We start from the raw sequence: 25,300 nt of genomic DNA, 5'->3' as shown, positions 1-25,300 counted from the left end.
GCCCAGTGGCTATACTACTGCCGAAATGGTTTTTTTTAATTTTTTATTTCAAGTTCGCATGAACCCTATTTGGGCCCAGAACACAATGCTTTTCGATGTGCTAAAAAGTTGCATAGGGCAATTATTGCTTCTTTTTTTTTATCCTAATAGGATTTTTAGGGGGATGTCCCCATTGGAAAAAGTAGGGGGCGGAAACGTGTAGGCCTACCCCTGTTCTCCAAGCTTCCTCAGTCTATAATTGTAATGCAACATGATTTAGTTGTACATGTATATATTAGTGATAATATTTTTTTTATTCCTGTGCTTGGAACTGATGGAAGGAGAAAAGACATACATAATGAGGCATCAGTTCCCAACAATCATGAACAATTACATATAATCAAAAAATCTTTTTGAGCAACAGGTACAAAGAGAGACGAGACAAAGACTATTGACGAAGACAACGATCACTCTCACTCATACAAAACATACAAAAAGACAGAAGACAAACAAGAAAAACGATTCATATTATACTCACACACTTACACAATCTAGCCATGATATAGGCTATACATAATATAAGAGGCAATCAAATTACTGTCGAAAGAAAAGAAAAGTGCTTGCCAAGATTGCCATTTTTCTCAGCAATTTTGTACTCAATGTTGTTAAGGGATCTAAAATGAGCGTTTATTGCGTTTCGACAGTATTTTTGTGGGACATGAGAGCACCTCAGACCTATCGAATTGCATTCTGAATACGAAGCATGTCTTTCTGATATCAAATATTTTTCATTTTTTGAAAATCACAATATAATACAAATTCTATGACAAATTATAAAATTTGATATTTTGCAAATTTTTGATATAATACAGTCCTCGAAGTAAATTATATAAATCTATTGATATATTCTTAAAGTGTATGTAGCAGGGAGGAAAGCCGACGGTCAATTGAAAATTTTGACCTTTCATATTGAAGATATGGATTTTTTTTCCCAAAAAGACCTAATTTTGTTGGTGTTTTGGGAAAAAAAATCCATATCTTCAATACGAAAGGTCAAAATTTTCAATTGATCGTCGGCTTTTCATCCCACCTACATACACTTTAAGTATAAATCATCAGATTTATAAAGTTTACTTCAAGTACTGTTAAATATCAAAAATATCAATTTTTAATGATTTCCCATAGAATGTGTACGACAGTGCGAACTTCAAATAATGAACATTAGTTAGATATCAGAATGACATTCTACGTATTCAGAATGCAATTCGATATGTCTGATGTGCTCTAAATGTCCCACAATAAATACTGTCCAAACGTTCATACCCCAGCCCTTAAGTTTAACAAAATTGCGGGAATTCTGAAGAGAAGGATCCACCTGTTGAAATTTACATCTATGAATATAAAATTTAAGAAAGAGAAATAGAATAGTGATAATAAATTAATCATCTGTACTGCATGAAACATTATTGTAAAAATTGTCAACACTAAAGAATTAGAGCAAAGATATTGCAGCTTTTTAGAGATTTAAAGAGCAGACCAGAAGGAACTGACACAAACCTCAAAATTAAGTTATAGACAACAAGACAATTTTTCTGACATGCCTGATCAAATACCCTTATCTGGAATGTACTTTTGTTATGGTTTTATCGGAACATTTGCGCGCGTAGCGTTCGAAAAAATTTCAGGCTATTTGGTATTTTTTTGCTTCAGGACTAATGTTGCTTAAGATTTTACACCCCTTGGCCCTCTACGTGCCCAACCCCCCCCACCTGTTCATACACCCAAAACTTGTTTACCCCCCCCCCCCTTATTCAGAACTCCTAAAATTTTATGACCCACTACATATTTTCCAGCCCCCCTACAAAAGTATTTATGAACACTCCCTAAGAAAGAAACATTCATAGGCGTATAGGCGTTGCCCGGTTGGCGTTGCTGGTTTTATCGAAAATTTCTAGTCCACAATTAGATACATTTAGGCCTACATCGAGAATGTACAATGCATAAGAATTGATTGTGTTGTTGATTTGTGGAATCATTTCTTACAAGCTCCTAGAAACTGTGAACTAACTTTGTTTGTTTTAAACTCTTTCGTATACTGGCCATGATCTTCAGTGGTGCACCTTTCGTAAGGCGGGCATTCCTTCTACTAACCTAGACTGTAAGCAATGTCCGCGTATTGTGAATGTAATTCATTCGGGAATTCATTAATTAATTTTAAAGTGATGATGTGTTCTCACGGCTTTGATACTCGCTAGATCACCTCTTCATCACCTTTTTCTGAGGAGTACAACATACTCATTAGAAGACCCTGTCACTGTACACACCCTTGTCGAAGGTATGCCCTACAAGCATGGTCCTTTGACTCCTATAAAGTGCTGAAATGACACCATGGAATAAATATTTCTTAAATAGAGCATACTAAAAGACCGTAAGGGTTTGGGGAGGGTTCGGTACTATCTGTAAAACGGGGACCCCAAAACGGGGACCCCTAGAAATTTGTCAGAAGCTTTATGGGTGATTTTAGGTCCCAGTTTTTGGGGTCCCCGTTTTACAGATTACCCTAGGTCGATCTGTAAAACGGGGACCCCAAAAACGGGGACCCCCTAGAAATTTGTCTGAAGCTTTATGGGGTGATTTTAAGGGGTCCCCGTTTTACAGATTACCCTAGGTCGATCTGTAAAACGGGGACCCCAAAAACGGGGACCCCAAAGTTTTGTATGTTGGACAAAAATATATGAAGTCCTTGCTACTTTCTAAAATCAAAATTGATCTAATCATAACGTAGATCTAATTCAAAGTGGTGTAATATGTGGTGAGGTCACGGGCCTTGTGTGAAATAATTATGGGTGTGGCCACATGATGTGTGGTGCGCCAAGGTCTTCCGATCCCCAACTCACATTTGTAATATTAGTATATCCATGGTGAATATATTGGCGACATTTGGAGACTCATCAGTCTTAAAATAGAGAAAAATAGGGGTCCCCAGTTTGGGGTCCCTGTTTTACAGATTACCCTGGGTCAATCTGTAAAACGGGGACCCCAAAAACGGGGACCCCTAGAAATTTGTCAGAAGCTTTATGGGGTGATTTTAGGGGTCCCTGTTTTACAGATTACCCTAGGTCAATCTGTAAAACGGGGACCCTAAAAACGGGGACCCCAAAATTGTGTATATTGGACAATTATATAAGAAGTGCTTACTACTGTCATAAATTACATTTGTAATATTAGTATATCCATGGTGAATATTTTGTCGAGATTTGGAGACTCATCAGTCCTAAAATAGAGTGAATAGGGGTCCCCGTTTTGGGGTCCCTGTTTTACAGATTACCCTGGGTCAATCTGTAAAACGGGGACCCCAAAAACGGGGACCCCTAGAAATTTGTCAGAAGCTTTATGGGTGATTTTAGGGGTCCCAGTTTTTGGGGTCCCCGTTTTACAGATTACCCTAGGTCAATCTGTAAAACGGGGACCCTAAAACGGGGACCCCAAAATTGTGTATATTGGACAATTATATAAGAAGTGCTTACTACTGTCATAAATTACATTTGTAATATTAGTATATCCATGGTGAATATTTTGTCGAGATTTGGAGACTCATCAGTCCTAAAATAGAGTGAAAAATAGGGGTCCCCGTTTTGGGGTCCCTGTTTTACAGATTACCCTGGGTCAATCTGTAAAACGGGGACCCCAAAAACGGGGACCCCTAGAAATTTGTCAGAAGCTTTATGGGTGATTTAGGGGTCCCCGTTTTTGGGGTCCCCGTTTTACAGATTACCCTAGGTCAATCTGTAAAACGGGGACCCTAAAAAACGGGGACCCCAAAATTGTGTATATTGGACAATTATATAAGAAGTGCTTACTACTTTCATAAATTACATTTGTAATATTAGTATATCCATGGTGAATATTTTGTCGAGATTTGGAGACTCATCAGTCCTAAAATAGAGTGAAAAAAATAGGGGTCCCCGTTTTTGGGGTCCCCGTTTTACAGATTACCCTGGGTCAATCTGTAAAACGGGGACCCCAAAAACGGGGACCCCTAGAAATTTGTCAGAAGCTTTATGGGTGATTTTAAGGGGTCCCCGTTTTTGGGGTCCCCGTTTTACAGATTACCCTAGGTCAATCTGTAAAACGGGGACCCTAAAAAACGGGGACCCCAAAATTGTGTATATTGGACAATTATATAAGAAGTGCTTACTACTGTCATAAATTACATTTGTAATATTAGTATATCCATGGTGAATATTTTGTCGAGATTTGGAGACTCATCAGTCCTAAAATAGAGTGAAAAAATAGGGGTCCCCGTTTTGGGGTCCCTGTTTTACAGATTACCCTGGGTCAATCTGTAAAACGGGGACCCCAAAAACGGGGACCCCTAGAAATTTGTCAGAAGCTTTATAGGGAGATTATAAGGGGACCCCGTTTTTGGGGTCCCCGTTTTACAGATTACCCTAGGTCAATCTGTAAAACGGGGACCCTAAAAACGGGGACCCCAAAATTGTGTATATTGGACAATTATATAAGAAGTGCTTACTACTGTCATAAATTACATTTGTAATATTAGTATATCCATGGTGAATATTTTGTCGAGATTTGGAGTCTCTTCAGTCCTAAAATAGAGTGAAATAATAGGGGTCCCCGTTTTTTTGGGTCCCCGTTTTACAGATTACCCTGGGTCAATCTGTAAAACGGGGACCCCAAAAACGGGGACCCCTAGAAATTTGTCAGAAGCTTTATGGGGTGATTTTAGGGGTCCCAGTTTTTGGGGTCCCTGTTTTACAGATTACCCTAGGTCAATCTGTAAAACGGGGACCCCAAAACGGGGACCCAAAAATTTTGTATATTGGACAATTATATAAGAAGTGCTTACTACTTTCATAAATTACATTTGTAATATTAGTATATCCATGGTGAATATTTTGTCGAGATTTGGAGACTCATCAGTCCTAAAATAGAGTGAAAAAATAGGGTCCCCGTTTTACAGATTACCCTGGGTCAATCTGTAAAACGGGGACCCCAAAGTTGAAAAACGGGGACCCCTAGAAATTTGTCAGTAGCTTTATGGGGTGAGTTTAGGGGGTCCCCGTTTTCGGGGTCCCCGTTTTTGGGGTCCCCGTTTTCGGGGTCCCCGTTTTATATACTCCCACTATCTATTATCATGTTCAAACCATGTGCTAACTTGTTTACAATGCTAGTTAGTGTTGCCAGGGCCAAGGTGATAGTACTTATTTTATTGATTTTGTCTAGTATAGTGCTGGTTGAATACTCATGCTCCACTGTGCATATGCTTCAGTGATTTTAGCAATCAAATGAAAATGATAGGGTTGCCAGTTCATGCACTGGAATAATAATCACTATAAGGGGCACATCACTAAATAAATGTCCCATTGAAATACATGTGAAAATACAATAAAGTAACTAGGTGCATAATAATTATGAGTCCTGGGGAGGGTAGAATGGGGAGGGGGGAGCAGTTTTGGCAAACATTTACAGTGCATCTTTATAAGGCTTAGGAAACACTACAGAAACATTCAAATCTGCATCATAATATCTAGGCCATTTAAAGTTTCCACATTGGCAAAGTTAGGCTGGCTGAGAGCAGGGCCAGGGGAGGATGACAGGAAATGTTGGCATACCTTTTAAAATCTAACCCACAGGCCCCCATGTATATTTGGGATTCCCCTTCCAAAGAAAATGATAGCCCTCACACCTTCTCTTTCTTCCATGAGTTACACCAAATGCGGAAGGATTTAGTGTAGTGTCCCCTTAAAACAAGAACTGTCTTTAAAAAAGAATTAGTGCTGTGGGATATCTAGAGCAAATATTGATACACAAAAATAATTTAAAAATACTTTGTTGATACAATTTTTTCAATCTACATCTCTGAGATGTTTAATATATACATATACTTCATAAATAAAAATTAAAAAACAAAAGACAAGTTGAGTGGAATTTTCACCCTCCGTAACCTTAAGGGGGTCTGAGGGAGTTCAAATATAGTGCAAATGAAAGCAAAACGTTTTTACCTTCCGATTGTGAAAAAATTATGTTGGGCCAATTTGGGCCAATTGAGTTAAGAGCGAGTAAAATTTACCGGAAGTACTTCGGAATTCAGCTAAAATCTTTTCAACATCATTAAACTTCTCATTTTATAATAAATAATTATCAGTATTTAGGCCTAAATGATTATTAATATTATTAGGGGCCATCATTTTCTTTGGAGGGGGTTCCAAATAGGCCTATACCAGGGGGGGGGTCATAACTTTTGGAAAGAAAAATAGGGGTAATAGCCTAATTTAATTTTTTTCAAGAATCATGACCAAAATGTAGGGGGTCACAATATGACCACAGATATAGGCCTACAGATAGGGTGTTTATTTTATTCAAAAAGACTGATTTCAATGCAATTTTTTGGCGAAAATGACATTTTGATATTAAATTTTCTGAAACATGAGCACTTTCCAATAAACATTATAAATAACTGCATTTAGCACCCCATTGAAAGAAATGACCAGTGAAACAGACTTAACAATGTAATCAGCTTAGCATAATCAATATCCCCTGAAATTGCCTATTCAACAATAATTGGTCATAACCAACGTAGTACAAAAGATGCTTGGCTAGATCATTCTCCATTTATTTATATACCTCCATGCTTAGAGTAGGTAACTTCAAATCAAATAATTTTACGATCCACACCACTTATAAGAAACTGAAACCAAAACCGAAACTGACTGACACAAATGTTCGGTTTTAAACAAAAGGTAGAAACAATGAGTTCGATATCTTATGATTCAAGTGGTTAGGCAGGACAATAGGAAACCACGTGACCAAAACCAAAACCAAAACTAAAACTATATATTTGAAATGAGGCATTGAATCGACTCACAGCGGCTTATTTCTTTATTTTTAGGCTTTGGTGATTTGCTCATTTAGAAAATCATACACATCATGAAATTCATTATAGTATACGAACACTTTTTGCACTTTTGGTAGTAGCATAGATGTGCTAGCACAGCTTGCATATGGTTGAGCCGAAAGCCGTGTATTAAAGACACAATTGGACATATGAAAATATAACTTATCTACATGTATTTTAACGGGCTTCAACATTGTTAATATTGCTATTTTCTGTTTTCCTTTTTTGTGCCGAATTTTAATGTCTAAAATAATCAATGATGACAATTTTAATGACTTATTCTTCACTTTTAAGTAATTTATACACAATTTTGTTTCTTTACACTTTCGCTTGGAACAATGAATAAGGATCCACAACATTTCCATCTATCAGGGAACAGTTTGTACATGCATTCATTGAAAATTTGGGTAGGAAAACTCATACTCTGCAACTTTGTACTGTGATTGTTTGATTATTACAGAAATATGCCACTGAGATGAGGCCATTGTGGTCCATAGTGCATGTCAAAACCAAACGAATGTACCAAGGCCACAAGGTGAACTACTTATATTGTTAGTTTGACATTGACAGTATTTTATTCGTTAATATCCTATGACAATTCAAGCATGCATGGTACGGTGCAACACATTCTTCTTGAAAACAGACATAATAATATGCACAGTAATGTCAACGTTTTATGTAGTATATTGACAACAAATAAATGGCAGAAATGAATTACGCCTATAGAATAAGCAAAATATATTAGAAATCTGCACTAATAATATTACATTACAGTTTACATGAAATAAAGTAAAGTAAAGTAAAGTAAAGTAAAGTAAAGTAAAGTAAAGTAAAGTAAAGTAAAGTAAAGTAAAGTAAAGTAAGTAAAGTAAAGTAAAGTAAAGTAAAGTAAAGTAAAGTAAAGTAAAGTACCCTCTGTTGATGACAGGACTTCGAACTCTTATCAAGACGATCTAAGAAGTGCAGGGACCATAGCAAAAATAAATCTGTGTTGTAAATTTAATTTTAATTCTTGGATCATATTGTATATGGTTATTTGATTGATTGCCGTACTGCCCTAATTAACAAATAATCACAAATTATTTGAAATAATAAGCAGTGTGTTTGCGTGTTTGGTGTTTAGCGAACTCGGTAACAGGTCAGTTTGGCCTGGGTCATTTTAGCGACCATAACAATTTAGAATTGACGTTTTGTGCACACAAATAATAAGTAACAAAAAATACAAATAAATCGCCATGAAAATTGTTAAAAAGACCACTGTTTACAGCGCCAATACAGTCGATACCATGCATACCCCGCGTGACAAGGTTAGTCGGCCTTTTAGTACACATGGGATGTTTGGCTGACTGGGGGGTGTGTGCAGTGTTCGAAATGCCTCAAAAATTACAGGCCAGCCGGGCTTGACCTTAAAAAGTTACCGGCCAGCCGGGCCGGCAACTAGATGCCAGTCAGAAAAGTTACCGGCCAGGCCAAAAAGTTACAGGCCAATGGCCGGCTGACCGGCCCTATTTCGAACGCTGGGTGTGTGGCAACTTGCTCCAAACGAGGACCTACATAGCCTATGGATACACACATGACAAACGAGGAGATAACCTCCGACTGTGGACGTCCTCGATCTGTTGGATATATCCAGGACATCGCAAATAACGCCCGGGAAATAACGTAAAAATGCATTTAAAACGGGTCCACATAGGGGGTATATGACGGGTCACGGTTGGATAGTAAGTGGTCTGGTGTGTGTGTGGGGGTGTGTGAGGTCCACGGTGTGCCGATTAAGAACGGCTGTACGAGTCCTCGTTTTGATAATATTAAATCATATGCAGAATGAGGTCCTCGTTTGGGGTGTGTGTAGGGGTGCGTGTGTATTTACAAGGATGGGTTGGAAAGGTATTAGTGAGATTATTCGATAACGGTATAGCGTATTGTGGTAAAGCTACGTTGCTGCCTTAGTTGTTTGAACAAGTGCAATGGTTTCTTACCTGGTTGTCAATAACAACACCGATCAGGTCTCCCTACACTGATTATTGCCCAATCATCTACAGAAAAGCCTCAAGATAGTCAGGAAGCTACACTGTCTGACTTTGTTGTCCTAGCTACCCGCATGCAGCCCCGGGCATTTAAGTCTGCCCTAACCGTACCAGCACAGTACCTTTTTATTATTGATTTCTATTAATTGAAAGGGACCGTTCAATATTTACACCAGGGGGGGGATGGGAGATTTTATGGAGGGTGGGAATTTGAAAACGTTTTTTGAGAGGGGAATCTGAAATTTGTTATTTGAGAAATGGTAAAGACCCATTCAGTGATCCCGGCGCAAATGTAAAAAAAATGTTTGTAAATTGCTTAAAAGTTAAGGATATGTCATGTCATTCGAATTGTCATTTGGTATGTTTGAAATGAACAAAATTGAAAAAAGACAAAGAAAACAGCAGTATTGACGAAGTTGAAGCCCCATTCAAATACATGTAGCTAATAATCTATATGCTGTCAGTATATAAATTACAGATTCATGTAAATGCTTTATTTTGTCTTAAATACACGGCTTTCAGCTGAACCACTAGCAGGCTATGTTAGCATATCTATGACAATGACAAAGATACCAAAATCTGAATTTTCATGATTTTTATGATCGTTCAGATGAGCAACTCACTGAACATGCTGAATGGGCCTTTAAGTGGTGATAGCGACCCTATTCAGGCTAGCCTCTATTATAATGTAAACATGACTATATGGAAAACAAGGGGGGCACGAATATTTTTGTGTTGATTTTGTTCGTTTCTTACGTCCCCCTGGCATGAATACTGAGCGGTCCCTAAGTCTGAAAGCTTACATAAGCAACAGGCCCCGTGAATGCTACAATAATACAAGTTTTGAGGGAAATAATGAGTCATAAAGTTTCAAGGTTATCATAACCGTTCCAGCACAGTGCCTAATATTGTAGTAATAACTATTCATTTTTTCTATTGTACTAATGAACCTGTACGTTTGGTCAACTGAAACTAATTTACAACGTATTGCCAGTATACTACTCAGGCAGAACGAAGGCAATGAACTCGCAATTCAATAATTAATTTCAGGCCGTAAAATCATTTACTTAGCGAAGGAGTTACACAATTTTGACATCAACTTTTCCATAAGACACTCTTTTTTACACTACAAAAAATATTTTACTCAACATTGAGTAAAAAGGTCACAACTCAACAGTTAAGTAAAAAATTACTCAACATTGAGGCCATGTTCAGTAATATTTTACTCATTTGTTGAGTCGTGACCTATATGAATAAGCTCAATGTTGAGTAATTTTTGAGGCCTACTCAACTGTTGAGTTGTGGCATTTTTACTCAATATTTTTGCAGTGTAATATTAATTAGAAGTGAGCTCATCATCTTCAGTCGGCTGCATTCTCCAACGGTTGCGATCTTTGGCTAGCGAAACAATTTTTTGGGATTTTGGGCCCAAAATAGGCATTTTGGCCCAAATTTGACCTCACAGATGAATTTATCAAGTCTTTGCCATTCTAAATATGTATACATTTATATATAGACCAACAATGTAGCAGTTATGAGGCCCGAAAGTTTTCATAATTCCAGGGTTACCAACCTTAAGGGATCGGATACCAACGTTTTGCACGGTATTTTTGTGGGACATGAGAGCACATCAGGCAAATCGAATTGCATTCTGAATAATGAGTTTTTGAAATTTGTGATATAATACAAATTTCATGGCAAATTATTAAACATTTATATTTTTGATATTTAACAGTCTACAAAGTAAACTTTATAAATCTAATGATATGTACTTAAAGTGTGTGTAGCTGGGAGGAAAAGCCGACAATCATTTGACAATTGTGACCTTTCGTATTGAAGATATACATTTCTAAAAATTTTGGGTCTTTTGGGAAAAAATGTATACATTGTTCATGTTTTTTGTGAAAATTTAGTATTTTCCAACCATTTTTGTTTTTTTCCTCAAGATTTTTGTTTTGTTTTTGTAGTCCGAAAAAAATTCAGTTTTTGGGGGGATTTTCTCCAAATATGACCCCACAGATGAATTCATTTTTAGTCTTCGCCATTCTATAAATGCATACTTTTATATACTTTCATGACTTTAGACCACAACTTGAGCAGTTATGAGGTTCAAAAATTTCCACAAGTCCAGGGTTAAGACCGTCCTTAATTCAGAGCTAAAGAGTACAGGTAACATAACTGGCACCTTTTATTCTTTTGCTTACCGCATATTAAATTATTTTAATAATAATAAAAAAAAAAGAAAAAAGCGCAGTGATTTAAAGTGCGCTACATTAGGCGTTGATCCACATAACAAGCCTCAGCACACTTTACAGGTTGTCGCTGGCCACTACGGCCCCACTTCATTCCATAAACCATATAATTCGACAATGTCCGTGAATATCTTTATTATTAAGATCAATATCAAACAACCCTGCATGGATTATGGAATAAAGGTAATTATTTGCTTGAACTTCCACAATATTATAGAAATGTAGAATATATTTTCCCAAAAAAAAATATATATAAAGTATTTCAGTTTCAACAATGTACCTTTAATAAGCTTATCAGAACTTTTTTCAATACTTGTATATTATTATTATGTATATAAAATGGTATATCCAAATAAGACCTACTATTAATAGGATTCAGGAAGTCACGTACGAAGCTATACGTGATCGACTAGGTTTCGCTTGAGTTTGCCTAATAACCCGTTGGCTGCAGATGCAAGTACAAAAACATTAACATATTATGTGCGTTCAAATTATATGTATTCAAATTAGTAAAAATGATTGGTACAAGAGAGGGATTGAGGTTAAAAAAAACCAACAAAAAAAACAAAAAAAAAAAAAAAACAAAAAAAAAAACAACAACAACACAAAAATCAAGCTCCATTTTTAGAATCAAATAATACGAACAACTTCAATCTGGAAATTATTAATAACACTTTAACTTGACACCAAACTGAAAATTCAAATATGAAAAAAGAACTTGTTCTGGGACACACAAATAATTATTTGTTCTGTGGGTACCACTGACGAGTCCAAAGGGATTGGCATCATGCCCAATAATACGAGCAGAGAGAAGAACAAGTATCTAATCGATCTTGACTACGCAGACGACATAGCTTTAACAGCTACGTTATCACAAGATGCCAAAGATCTTCTGTCATCTTTGGAAGGTGCTTTAGAAGTGTGCCAAAGTTGGCCTCTTTCTCAATACCAAGAAGACAGAATATATGTGTATTAATGGAGATAAGAACCCAACTCCAATCCTTTCCCGGGATGGCACACAACTCAAGGAGGTGTCGGACTTTAAATATCTTGGTTCATTTGTTGCCGACAGCAAGAAAGACTTTCTGACTCGCAAAGCAACAAGCTGCACACCATATGACAGTCCAACATATCAAGAAATACCAAGCTTGCCTTCTTTAGAGGCTGCATAGAGAGTATCCTCTTATATGGAAGTGAGACCTGGACAATGAAGAAAGATCTTCAGGACCGTCTTGATGGTACCTACACCATGTACACCCGGCTGTTGATGAGGGTTCAAAATATATCCTGGCGTGAACATAAAACCAAAGCAGAGATCTACGATGGTGTCCCACAGGTGTCCTCCATCCTTGCTCAACGGCGAGCCAGATTTGCAGGCCACTGCTACCGAGCAAATAATATCAGATGTCATCTGTATGAGGCTTCCACGAACATGTAGAGGAAGAAGACCATTCAACTACATTGACTGTGTGGCAAGGGACGTCAATCAAGAAATTAATGACCTCCCAAATCTGATGGCTGATAGAGATTCCTGGAAAAGAATTGTAAACTCTTTCTCGGATGCGTCCGCAAGATAGATAGAATGTCTAAAAGACTCTCTCAGAGTTTAATTTTGCTTTCATCCTAAACACTCTATATGCTTGAAGACGAGGTTTTACGTTATATTGCGAATTATATGAATATTTCTGGAGTAACCCAATTGTGTACATAATGCCCCGCTGCATGTATGAAGACACACCATTGTACTTTAAAAAGATACGATACATGATTTACCGACAAGTGACTCATTTCGGAATGCGATCATGAATTTTGAAGAAAAAAAAGTTTCCACAGGCTTCGTTGGGATTCGAACCAGCGATTCAAAACTTCCTTCGATTACGCTTCTAGCGCTTCACCGTTCGGCCACGGTGGCAGTTGAGTGTAGGAGTGTAATGATAAATGATAAATCTCATAATACCATCTTTAGCCTTTTGTTTACTAAAAAAGACGCGTTTTGTAAAGATAGATTAGCAGTTTTATGCATAAAGAGCACGAACGTTTGGGAAAGGTTTCAAATAAATAATAAAGACACTGATGTGATGATGAAATTTTGTAAGTCGGGAAATATCTGCGTCGCAATGTTTTGTTTTGATTTTAGGAATTTGACCTTAAAATTTACGACTTCATGACATTATCATTCGAAATCAACAAAAGATATTTCAACAGTATATGGCATTATTCTTTCTCTAGAATGTTTTATACATGTATGTGAAATAGCTTCAACAATGGTTCGCTGCATAATGGTAAAAACAGCCTTGACCTAAAAAAAGGGCGAGAGGTACCATATTTACGGATTCAGGCTAAATTTAAAATTGATATAAAACGTTTGTTTTTTAATCGATTTTTGTCATAATAAAGAAATTGTGTATGGCGTGAATTACACTACAGTTTTTATTCTTAGGGCTCTTTGACTTCTTCAAATGATTTTTTAAATGATAGAGTGAATCCCCTGGCACTGTATAATTACGCACAAAAGATCGAGTCCCCTTAAGAATGCAAATGAACCATTAGAATACGTCCTTTGGTAGGGACGATGCATTACCGGTTTAGTGTACACATAGCTTAGTTATACCTATTCACAGTGGTTTAAATAAAACCCAAACCGCCCAGTTTAAATAAAACCCAATCCGCCCATGGATTCTGTTTTTTTAGTCGGTACAGAATCAAAAGCAGTACAGAAACCTTGAAAATGCATGCTTTACATAGAAGGTTTACCTGTCAACGGAACTGGATCAAAGTGAATCTAAATTTTCAATGTGGCTACCACAAAAAATATATAGGCCGGAAACACAGCCCTTACAATTATTCATTCATGTACTGTCTGCCTATCAACGTGAAGATACCAAACGATGAGTTTATACCTATAGTCGCTAAATATGAGCGATTTGGATACGACCATTCAGCTGGATCGGTTGGTTTTGCCTTTGCAATAACGACGTTGCAAAACCAATTGCTTTATACCGCGGTTTTGACTACAAATTCGGTATCAGACATAGATTATAGATCGAGGTCTTGCCTACACGTATAAACTCGATCTGTTTAACCATGATAAGCCTGAACTTAATATACATATCCGAACGTGCTTTGTCAAAGTTTTAAATATTTTGAAATTTTGATTTCGCTATATTTTCTTCTCGAGCAAACATAACCTTTACTGTAAGGTCAAGCTTTGGCAAACTTTGTTTTACTTTTTTTGTCATAACTTTAAATGACTCTTACTTGGAGCAGTTTGGTTTACTCATTTGCCGAACATCTGTGTATGAAGGAAGAGGTTGAAGATAATCACACCCAGCAGCAGACAAGTCATGTGTGATATATTTTTGTGTCGAGCTTTCTGATAACGTTGGATATCTTAAGCTGATTTCAAACATATTAGCGAGGGACGAGCGTTTGAAGCTGTTTGATTTTCAACGAATGAGGTAACTCGTTTTTCGCTACTTTAGAAAGTGACTTGTCGAAATCGAGAGAGTTCGATCCAGTCTATTCGCCGTAGAAGTTACGTCATAATCGGATTAACTACCATAGCAATAGATGAATACAATTTGTGAATATATCGTCCTGCACTACAAGCATGTTGCACTCATCACCTGTGTCTGTCTGCAATCATAGATTGAATACAATACCACTCTTTTCAAAGATACTAATCTTACAGGTGCGAATGATCAGCATGATATGAATATTCTATAGAATTACGATCCAGGTCTTTATCCCTGTTCTTTGACATCTATAGTTGTGTTCATACGGTCGGACATAAGTCACTTATTACCAGTAATAAGTCACTTATGTCCGACCGTGTGAACACGACTTATGGTTCAATACATAGGTACCGCGTGAAGTTGCAGTGCATTGGCAGGACGATATATTCAAAATTGTATTCATCTATTGCTATGGTAGTTAATCCGATTAAGTACGTCAATTCTACGGCGAATAGAGGCCCTGCATGCTTTTATCGATTGGCTCCAAACAAAGGATTTGAACCGGTGTCCTTCACCGTAATCATGGCGCAGTGCAGTCCATTCAATCAAATGTTGTCATCAAGAGCATCAACCTATTTGATCGTATTTGTTATGTGTGTAAGACGAACTCTCGCGGTAGATTGCAATCATGCTTTTGTTGAATGCATTTGAGAAGTCCGCCATATTTACGGTATGATACGTCATATGCACAACCTCTATTGGCCGATAACCAATTCACTCGTTACTATACGCTGGCGAAGTTACGTAATAATCGGATTAACTACCATAGCAATAGGTCAAAGCAATTTTTGAATATACCGCGCTGCACTGATACGTTCACGCGGTACCTCTGCATTGAAGCATATCATGCTGATCACTTACACCTGTAAGATTATTATCTTTGAAAAGACCAGTATTGTATTCAATCTATGATTGCAGACATACAGGTGATGAATGCAACCTGCTTGTAGTGTAGCGCAATATGTTCAAAATTGTTTTGACCTATTGCTATGGTAGTTAATCCAATTTATTACGTAACTTCGCCAGCGTATAATAGATTCCATAAGACATTGTAGTGTTGGGAAAAGGTTAAAGGGCATAGACCTCGACTTTTGTCCAAAATAGGTAACCGAATTAAGCAGGTTGATCTTCTGTTTACTGCATAGTGAGGAGTCAATGAGCACGTGAATTGATAATAATACCTGTACAAAAATTAAGGTAACACCAAACAGTTGTGAAACGTTTAATAGTTATATTGACATAAAAAAATCAACTTTCAGGTACCAGGTGTCATCAACGTTACCAGAAATGTCCAGGTTTTATCTTCACTTCGCGTTCATCGTATGTAGTATGCTTAAGGTGCATGCAACCTACAAGTTGCAGTTTTATTCGACACTATATCTACCATCATTCTACGATAACCAAGGCAACCCTGGGTATGAGTATGGGGGTGATGCTATTGAACACGCAGTGTATGACGGGAAGGATGGTTTAGTTTACACAGCAGGTAAGTGTGCAAATAGTAACGAATATAAATGGTATATCGTTTATATAATTATAGCAGGGATCTCCTAGCAATATGTGACCGTACAGCACGAATGAGCCGTATATGTCCCAAATTGTTCTCTGAGTTATAGTGTATAATGTACATGAAGGTCGTATTCATCGGTACCTCAAGTTGGCGCGACATCTATCTCATTTTGATAGATGTCGCGCCAACTTTTTAAACCAATCAATAATTCTATTGTTGAAGAGGATAATAAACTTCTAGCTTAGATTTCTATAGAATTCTTAATAGCTCTGGTCGTTGTTTGCTTTGGCTAAATCCTGTTCAAGTGGTGAATTACAAACAAAGCATTGTATTTTGTCTAGGTATGTATAACCAACAATTAACAATAAGAGGACATTCTGGAACCTCGTTGACTTGGGAATGATTTGAAATGACCGCCAATAAATGTGGAAAAAGAGACACATGTAGAAATGAAAAAAGCTACCATTTTGTTGAAGGAGCAAAGTTCAAGAAACCATAACCCCGCTTCTGGATATCGTTTGAAGTCAAATGATATACCGTTTTAAAGCTTATGATATATATTAAAAACCTCGGTCGAGGTTTTCCAAAGTTTAAAAAATAACGGTTAGTTGATGAAATAACGGTTAGTTAATGAAAAAATAAGAAGTGAAATTTAGCAGCGCGACGAGGTTTATTTATCCGTAATAGAGTTCTATTGAATTCGCTATTGTATTCTATTCATAAAAACTACTGCAGGAATCGCGGCAATTCCTGAAATAGACATTTATTGCTGATCTCTACCGCCGGCGTTTCGCAATTATTTAATTTTCAAAATGATCCCATACTCTTACAATTATATATTTATATGTGCTCTTTATATAATATTAACAAATTGCAATTATGAAAACTACAAACTTTGAAAGTGAAAATATATTTACCATCGAAAATATATCATACTTAAATTCTATAGAATCTATAATATCCAACCCAGAAGTGCCCATTTATTTTCTAAATTGTTGTAATAGCGCCCAAATATCCCCGCAAATATCTTATACACGATTTCATTGATTCATTTTGGGCTTACCAAAAGTCAGAAGTCGTCAAAAAGGGCTACATCCTCACCATTACCAAACCGTGTATGACTTGCTGCTTTACAAATTATCCTCGCTTGACCAAACACGCATAGTACCTTGATCGAAAGACCTAGGAGAGTTATAAGACACCGTGCACACCGACACCGCCTGGCTAATAATTATTTGGTGCAGCAGAGACACTAAAATGAATACACGGGATCGATACACGTGAATTGCTATGCACGATTTTGATATCAGACGAAAATCTTTGTATACCGGGTTAGAAAATGATGAATATCTCCCGTAAATGATTTTTCTCAAGAAACCAGATGTGGTCTCATACACTTGAAAATACGTGTTGAACAGATATGATAGTCGCTAGAATGCGCTTTGAAAATTGGCCGTGCGCTTTGGAACTCAAAATTTGACCAAAACTCTAATTTTATATTGCGTTGGTCCTGTAGCGTGTAGCGTGGTACTACAGCGTGTAGTACAGCTGCACTCACTACTAGGCAGTATAAAAGTCGATGACCATTGACCTCAATGGGGTATACAAGCTTATTCACGCACAACCAAGATCAATTACCCGGCTATTGTGAGTAGCCTTAGTCATGTCCCTCGACTAATTCTCGTCTCAAAGAGCTTCAAAGGTCTGAACCAAATGGCCAATCGTGGCTGTGGATTCAACCTACCATGGCGATTTGTGCCATGAAGATATTAGGTCGATGACACTGTGCCGTGTGGCTTGTCTTAACAATGCAAAAGAGACGTACATCTTACCCACTAACACTAGCTTATTTACAAAAACCTATTGAACAGTTACGTAGTCAATCGATAGTGCGGACACTCTTCACTCGCAAACCACCAAAATTCATGCTATTTTGGCGTTGAAAAAGAAATATCGTGAATAGAGTGCCCTCTCAACAATATCTACTATCTGCCTACATGTTTACACTCTAGAAATGCCAACTAAAATCAACCAACAACTTCATTTTAAGAATTATTTCAGTATAGAAATCAATAGGAACAGAAAGTTTGGTGGAAGAAACAAATGAATCATTTTCCTGGAATGTGTAGACCATACGTCTACACATTCCAGGAAAATGATTCATTTTTTCTTCCACCATTCTATATTTCCCTAAAATTATCACATTTTTTCTCCAAAATCCTATGTAAATGATTCTCCACGCTACGCAGAAATTATGTGCGATAAATCATACAAATTTTACACAATTTTACATCACTTTAGACAGTATTGCAATATCTTGATGATTTTTAGGCATTTTGAAGGGCAACATAAATATATTAAGAAATCAAATATCGCGCCCTCGTCGCAACCTCTATGTAATCGAAGGTCGTAAAGGTTAATCCGCAGAGTTGTAACGAGTCACGTCATTTCATGGTCGAGTCGAGTCATTTCTTGCAATATCTCGAGTCGAGTCGAGTCAAATGACTCGAGTCACTGTACAATCTCTATGGGGAAAATTTGAAAATCCGAGTCGAGTCATTTCATTTTTGAAAAGTCGAGTCTCGAGTCATGACTCGTTACAAGTCTGTTAATCCGATAACAATAGAGGGTATTCATTACTTCATCATTTATGTGGTTGCTCATGCATAAAATTCCTCCACATAGGCTGTTTAGCTTAATCGGGAAGTGACCTCTTGAAATGATATCGCACTGATCAGACTGATCTTTATGTTATTACAGCGAGGCCCACATACAATGTTCAACACAAAGTGAACGATGTTATAACTTGGAGGGCTAACAAACTAACACCGCCAAATTCGACTGACGTGTGTACAACGTGGGATGCTATGAGGAAATTGAACACTCGTTGTCTGATCATGCATGTGTGTTTATGGTTCGGATAGCGGTTACTTAGCAACTCTCGTTCTGCTTGGGTTTATTGGATACACTCTATATAAAGTCATCAATATGTCGTTTCCAGTCCCTGGCTGAACAATTGGGTTCAGCTATTAATTTTTTTAAATAATTCTTTTTACCTCATAGCATTAAAAAACTAGTATTTTGATAATTAAAATAGCTGGATGCGGTATGCAGCTGATTGGGGTGGTTACGGGTCGTTAAAACCACTAACCGCGAAATGAGGATATCCAAGCAGTTTGCCCTGCAGGGTTACAAAAAACCGCTAACCGCGAAATATGGATATCCAACTAGTTTGCCTCCCCGGAGCTTCAAAAAACCACTCACCGCGAAATATGGCTATCCAACTAGTTCGCCTGCATGGCTACAAAGAACCACTTACCGCGCAATATTTTTTACCTCAAAAAAAAAAAAGAATTAATATCTACCAAAAACGTTTCAAAACGTAAAAGTGGCCAAAGTTTAAAAATCTTTCCTGTGTGGCTTTTCACCCTTTTTTAAACTTGGTCCCATTTATGAAAGTTTCTAAAGACCCATACGAAGTCAACTTTAGGCTACTTGTTGGTTTTCTTAGTTGTCAGTGTTTAGTCTGTAGAGCAAATGAATTAATGTTCGTGCGAAATTGAATTTTTTCCGTATAGACGTTATAATGTATTTTGATTTAAGAAAAAGTAGCAAATACTCATTTTGTTAATTTCTTAATCGTCATGGTTGACACACAGTCAATTTGTATATATATAATCTAATCCTTATGAACACGCAATATAATAAAACATAAACCTTGAAATGTTTTTGATAATACGTAGCCTATGTCATATTGCACCGCTTTCGAACAGTCTTAAACCTATAAGAGCACATTGTTGCATGTAAAAATTCTTCTCATTCTTCATGTTATTACTGCTTTACTAAATGGGACCAAGTTTAAAAAAGGGTGAAAAGCCACACAGGAAAGATTTTTAAAACTTACGTTTTGAAACGTTGTTGGTAGATTTTCTAAACACGAAATAAAACAAAATTGACCAGGGGAGTAGGTATTTACGGCTCATTCGTCGTGTACGGTCACATATTTGAAAAGCAGTCCCGATCGGGTAATGCTATTTTCCGTGTCAAACACGAATCGTTTTCTCATATCGATACCCAAAAACTACACAACTTGTGGATTTGAACAAAACTTCATCAACAATATGTGACCATCCTCCACAACTGAGCCCGGATGTCGCCAGTGCCACTATTGAGATATGCTCCATTGAACTTAACAATAAACAATAGGAAACAAAGGATTTATTGACTGTTTTATTGATTTTTCACTACTTAAATGTCAAGTACTAAAGACATGATATACATCATTTTAAAGCTAATTTCAAACAGAATATTTTGGTTGAATATCTCAAAAATGATGATTGGCGACTTCAGGGCTCAGTTGTGCTGAGGGGTCACATATAGTTAAAACACTTCTCATCACGAAAACATTTTATTCACTGTTCTTTGAATATAAATGTATAACTGCTTAAGAAAATTGATTGGCCAATGCAGAGGGTAGATGCACTTATGGGCCAAAGCATAATAAAATTTGAATAAAGCCATTCTTTACTTGTATTTCACAGGAGATGCTTTTATTAATGTGATAGACGTTTCAAATATTCAAAGTCCACGAATTCTTCACTACCAGGAAGTCACAACAGATACTCCTGTAGTTGCCCTCTGTGGCTCCTTTGTGGCGTTCCTTTCCAAAAGCAGTGTTGCAGACTTTGAAGATGGGACATTGTCAATCTATAACAAGTATAACCGTGCGAAAGAGGGCGTCTTTGAAAAAGTTATGAACGTTACAGGTGAGGATAAATTAAGCAGCACACTTGATACAGGGTATATATATTATTATATTAGTCTATTGAGTAGGCCATACTGCAGTTACTGTCCGTTTTCCTATACACAATACACAGTGCTCTCACCATTGACGCGCGACCTTTACAAATAGTGTATGTTAGAAGTATATTGCATTTGCCTAGTTAACATCACTGTGTGAAAAATAACCGGCCAATATTTAAACTATTCTCCAAACTTCTAGCAAATATATTTCTCTAACATGACCTAAAATTACAGCTAGGTTAGATGTTCAGAAATAGTCGCACTTTCGTAGAATATGAGTGAGGGCAAAGCATAGCTAGCTCATAGCTAGCCAACTCCCCGTGTTAATTGAATGGAGATTCGACCGAAAATACTGAGCTATATTGGTAACGGACCGCTCCGTTCTGAAGGATGCCACAAAAAAACGGTACAAGCTACATTTAAACTATTCTATGAAATTCTAGAAAATATAGTTTTGTAACATGTCCTAAATTTTTAGCTAATTTAGATGTTTGGAAATATTCGTACTTTGGTGTTTAGGTGTATGTTATAGGTAATATAGTACATTGCCTAGTTAACGTCGCTGTGTGAAAAATAACCGGCTAATATTAAAAGTACTCTTCTAAAATTCTAGAAAATATAGTTTTGTAACATGTCCTAAATTTTTAGCTAATTTAGATGTTTGGAAATAGTCGCACTTTTGTGTTTTAGGAAGGATATGTAAACAACAGATAACACCAAAAATATGAAGAAATTATTTCCAAACCGTGTTAAGTCAACAATCATTATGTTGCTCATTTTCAAGAATGCTGGTTAACAAAAAGCAGGCCATTGTTTCATTTCGTGAACAAAGGTCCACATACCATTGTTTCCTTGCTTTCCTTTATAATCAGTTACCCAACTGAAGCTGTATTATAGCACCTCATAGCGATACCGCACATATAAAACAGACACATGTGAACAACCAGAGAAGATCCGATTTAATCAGTTGAGCTGTTTCAATGAGTGTTATCTTGGTTTAATAGCTTTTAATGGGGTTTAAGTACTGCAAAGGTCGAGATGAATTCTACTGTAGACATGACTGCATCATGCCATAATTAATTGGATTATTGCGGCATCCCTATTCTTTCCTGCGAAAACATGAGGCAATTATATGCATGTTCATGTATACCAGTATTCATTCAAATTCAAATTAGTGGAACTATAATTTTAGTATTATATATGTACATACTGATATCTTGAAAACAGACTGGATTTCATATGTTTACTGCGCACGAAACCTATCCAACCACTTAAACAAAAGCCGAAAACCAAATCGCAAAATAAAATAGTCGATAGATAAAGAATTTGTTACATTATTCGGCATGATTCGAATTATTTCACGCATTTTGAATATACATGTACGAGTACATGCACGAAAATACATAAAAGAGAATTAGCTATCTGTTAACTAGTTTATTTTGCAATTTAGTTTTAGTGTTTTTAAGAATTGGCTTCTGTGTAAGTGGTCAGATACTTTTTGTGCGCAGTAGATCAATTCTTTTTATAATGTTTTTATATTTTTTGTGTAAATCATTGATCAGTTGGCCCTGAACCTGAGAGCATAGCATTTACTCCAGATTGTGGTATGGCTGTAGTAGCGAACGCAGGGACACCCGAAGTCAATTTACTTGGAACTGATATTATAGATCCAGAGGGCAGTGTTTCTATAATTACGTTTGGCGGGGGCGACTTATCCAAGCCGCCGATTGCCAACAACAAAGTGAACTTCGTCAAATTTAATGACAGGTAAAAGTGACATAATAGAGAGATTGTGATTTCCAAACGTACGTATCGAACGCCCGTGCCATCTATTCAAAATCACGCTCCTGTGGCGGAATTTTGAATAGATTGCACGGGCGTTCGATACATACGTTTGGAAATCGCAATCTCTCTACTATCAAAGAAAACTTAAAAGAGTATCTACTGATCCTGGCATCCTCTTTTAATGACATTTTGCAGTAGATATCCACGAAAAATTCCCAAAATTTCAGTTGATTCCGATTTTGCGTTTGTGAGTTATGCATGATTATGTGTATTACACTGCTCTACAGAATTATAATTTTGTTCTAGTGTACCAGAACGTAATTCAAATTCCACGATATTTTTGCTAAACGAATTAATCTGCAACAAAATTTTTGTACATAAACATTATGTAGCTAGAGGTTTCCAGTGGTATAAATATCTCAACTTTGTTTTAGAAAAGTGGGGGATGATGCTGTGGGTCACGAAAGGCCCTTTTAAGTAGTACATTAAGTTCGGTCCTGTATTCGCCGTCGTAGTTTACCCCACACAGTGGGTGTAGATTTTCATTCAGGTAACTACATTTAAAATGCACTCGCTGCGTGGAAGATGAAGGTCATACCGGTCATGTCTGCCATAGGGGGTTTATAAATTTCAAATGGAATAGCCCATTCTTGTTTTGTTTTCAATTCACAGATGGCAAGAATACGTATCACGTGGTGTTCGGTTTGTTTACAAGGGGCAGATATCAACACAAAATATAAGGACATTCCTCTCGCAAGACCTAACACCCGAATATGTAGTGCTTAATAGCCAAGGCACTAAGGCATATGTTGGTCTTCAGGTTAGTCTTCTTTTCAAATGCTTTCATGATCACTAGCGCGTCCAAATAAAAAGAAAGCGGGTGGGGAGGAGGTCGAATTAAGATTACAAAACACAACATCTAAGTATTTCCATGTTTGGACAATGATTATGTGAATTATTTGGCTCCGATGCTCCTTGGATCAATTTACGGAAATAATTACTATAGTCCAATAATTTACTCACGTTTTAGACGTTTCATCTTCCGTTCGGAAGAATTCATCAGTAATGCGATGAACCAGCAACACTCCTACTCTCATCTCCAGAGTGTTCAATTCTTTGCAGTAGCTTGCCGTATACATGATTTTTTCATGCGCTTTTTGTTATTGAAAAGGATAATAACAGTTTAGGCTACATATTCGAAAGTATTGACACTGCGATTCTGTATTGTGATGACACTTTTCCCCATAATGCCATATCATGGCAATTTATTCTGTCATCATGTTCATAGCCTGAATCACTGCACTACACTGTCTCAAGGGATTAATGTTTTTAATTTATATAAAAGTTTTGTTTGTTAAAAAAGATAATAACATGCTCAAAACATTGACACTAATCCGTATTGTGATGACAAACCTTAAGCTGAATTTATACTCCATCGCGGAGCAACGAGCGATTGATACGTGAACAATGATGTTGCGTACTTTTCCCAACGCAACAGAAAACGATCCACTTCATTGGCTAAAAAAACAAACGCTATCGCTCAGCGATGTAGTATAAATTCAGCTTTACTCAAATGTCACAGCCTGAATCACTGACTTTCTTCATCATGTTTTTGTACTGTTGTTTCGCTATTATGATAGATCAACAATGCTATAGCAGTAATTGACATAGCAACAAAATCAGTAGAAGAAATCTATCCATTGGGAACCAAATCCTGGGCTAATTTGGACATTGACGTCAGCGACCAAGATGGAGGTACGATAATAGAGTCACCTTTAGTTTTCTGTGCACATTAGTAAATTGTTTGTAAATCGTGTAAATAGTGACGCCAGATAGACCGGGTAACTGATAATCCAATCGTCTCATGTCACTACAATTAAAGACCGAGATAAAAAGAATTTATCGCGTCTGACGTCATCTGTCAATCAAATTCGAGCACGGTTTGTTTACAAGTGTCGCGATGATGACTTGCTGAACGCGGATTTATAACCGGGTGCCTTATTGTTAATTTTGCACCTTTCGACATGCAAACCATCTCAAAAGTTAGGTCTTTATAGTAGGAAACTTTTTTAACCGAAGGCACCATGTCCACAATGCCTAGAAAAAGCTAGAAAAGCTGCTTTTTGCCTTGTAAAAGTACGGAATTTTTCGCCATTTCCTGCTATTCCGTTTCTCCGATCAGCACCAGATAGATCGGTCTTCCTTTTACGCGCTGATTAACCTGTGTTAACCAATCAAGGATCGTAACTGACAGTGACATCAGACGCGATAAATTCTTTTTATCCCTGTCTTTAATTATAGTTATCCCGATAATTGATTATGATGTGTTTGCTTTATTTGTTCTTTTGCCTGGGTAACTCATTCAGTGGATGATTTAAGGTATCCTCTGTTCTTCCATGAGGCCCAGCCATCTCTTTGATGGCTTATCCAAAAACTAACAAGAACTTATTATTTTATAGCACATGCAGAGGAGTTAAAACTGTTTGTAAGTTGTAATCAAGCGACGTGTT

The 25,300-nt window shown here is 37.0% G+C and overlaps 2 protein-coding genes across 2 annotated transcripts in view; one reads left to right on the top strand and one right to left on the bottom strand.

The window, feature by feature from the left end:
* Nucleotides 1–9,053, bottom strand: part of LOC140146419 (solute carrier family 49 member 4-like) — a 48,612-nt gene extending 39,559 nt beyond the window's left edge. Inside the window, exon 1 of the mRNA XM_072168263.1 lies at nucleotides 8,878–9,053. The gene's annotated coding sequence lies outside the window, so the exon portion shown is untranslated. The remainder of the gene's footprint in view (nucleotides 1–8,877) is intronic.
* A 5,106-nt stretch (nucleotides 9,054–14,159) lies between these two features.
* Nucleotides 14,160–25,300, top strand: part of LOC140146416 (mesenchyme-specific cell surface glycoprotein-like) — a 28,338-nt gene continuing 17,197 nt past the window's right edge. The window contains exons 1-6 of the mRNA XM_072168259.1: nucleotides 14,160–14,635; nucleotides 15,952–16,178; nucleotides 20,744–20,968; nucleotides 22,568–22,772; nucleotides 23,463–23,610; nucleotides 24,431–24,545. Of these exons, the coding sequence (XP_072024360.1) occupies nucleotides 14,631–14,635; nucleotides 15,952–16,178; nucleotides 20,744–20,968; nucleotides 22,568–22,772; nucleotides 23,463–23,610; nucleotides 24,431–24,545 (925 nt within the window). The 5' untranslated portion in view covers nucleotides 14,160–14,630. The remainder of the gene's footprint in view (nucleotides 14,636–15,951; nucleotides 16,179–20,743; nucleotides 20,969–22,567; nucleotides 22,773–23,462; nucleotides 23,611–24,430; nucleotides 24,546–25,300) is intronic.

The sequence above is a fragment of the Amphiura filiformis genome, chromosome 2, assembly GCF_039555335.1.
Source record: "Amphiura filiformis chromosome 2, Afil_fr2py, whole genome shotgun sequence".
Lineage (NCBI taxonomy): Eukaryota > Metazoa > Echinodermata > Ophiuroidea > Amphilepidida > Amphiuridae > Amphiura > Amphiura filiformis.
The sequence above is the reverse complement of the archived record's forward strand: the minus strand, read 5'-3'. Positions and strand labels throughout refer to the sequence as shown.